General features: G+C 63.7%; 1 protein-coding gene across 1 annotated transcript in view; it reads left to right on the top strand.

The window, feature by feature from the left end:
- Positions 1 to 1,100, top strand: part of FUBP3 (far upstream element (FUSE) binding protein 3) — a 67,902-nt gene that overhangs the window by 60,513 nt on the left and 6,289 nt on the right. The window contains exons 14-16 of the mRNA XM_010856949.1: positions 425 to 498; positions 820 to 900; positions 1,037 to 1,099. Coding sequence (XP_010855251.1) covers positions 425 to 498; positions 820 to 900; positions 1,037 to 1,099 — 218 coding nt within the window. The remainder of the gene's footprint in view (positions 1 to 424; positions 499 to 819; positions 901 to 1,036; position 1,100) is intronic.

Genomic DNA, 1,100 nt, shown 5'->3' with positions numbered 1-1,100 from the left:
AGGCAGCGTTCATTGACTCTGGCTTTAGTTTCAGGCGCCTCAAAGCAGATAAAGAAAGGGAGTGTTGATGGAGGACAGATGGGCCACTGCTCACCTCAGAGGGGCCGTAGAGTGGCAGAGAGAGCCGTGGGCCGGCCTAAGTTGACGGGAGAGTCCAGCAGGTTGGTCCCTCCCCCAGGGCGGCACGCCAGGGCAGGCGCGGTGGTGCAAGACTGGCGGCGTGGCGCATCGGCCACCGGAGGGGCAGCAGCCACCCCTGCAGTCAGGCCCTTCCGCGGGGAAGGAAGGCTAGTGAGTGCCGCAGGGTGCCTTTACCCCACGAGTCTCTGTCTTCCCGGAGACTGTGGCTCGTCCCGGGGCGGGCCTGGGCAGAGGGCACTGGTGCGGCCGGCGGGCAGTGAGAGTCCCCTCTGTGCCCTGACAGGGGACCAGTATTGGAGCTCCTGGACCCTTTGGACAGAGCCCCTTCAGCCAGCCGCCTGCCGCACCTCATCAAAAGTGAGTCTTCCGCACCCATCTGGACTGCGAGAATTTCCTGCCCACCCAGGAGGCCCTCCTTTGCCGCTGCTTCTGGGGATGCCAGCCGAAGCCCAGGGTGTGGGCAAGACGCATCCCTGTCATCCCTCTGGCCTGTCCATGGCTCACTGACCAGCACTGGGCTGAGAGCCTGCCCAGAGGGCAGAGGGTCCCCTGGCCCACCAGCATCCCCAGGGAGGGCTTCCCGCCCTGAGCTGGGTCAGGGAAGGGTGTCTTTTGTGAAAGCCCTTCCTGTGTTGGGTCCTCAGCTCTTGTCTTTATCTGTTTCCCACTTTCTTTCAGCACCTTTCCTCCAAGGAGCTCAGGGTGCTTCCCAAACATTGCTGCTAAAGTGAACGGAAACCCCCATAGCGCCCCTGTGAGGTGGGTGGCCGCCTTTACTCTGCTCACTGGCTTCTCCGGAGACCTTGGTGCTTGCCTGGGGGTGGGAGACGGGGTGGGGATGCTGGTGGGGAGGGGTGTGGTCTGCCCTGGAATGAATGGCCCTTGTCCTCCGCAGTGGTCCTCCCGCCTTTCTGACCCAGGGCTGGGGCAGCACCTACCAGGCGTGGCAGCAGCCCACA

Source organism: Bison bison, unplaced genomic scaffold (assembly GCF_000754665.1).
Source record: "Bison bison bison isolate TAMUID 2011002044 unplaced genomic scaffold, Bison_UMD1.0 scf7180017864375, whole genome shotgun sequence".
In the NCBI taxonomy this organism is placed as follows: domain Eukaryota; kingdom Metazoa; phylum Chordata; class Mammalia; order Artiodactyla; family Bovidae; genus Bison; species Bison bison.
This window is presented reverse-complemented; position numbering and strand designations above follow the sequence as displayed.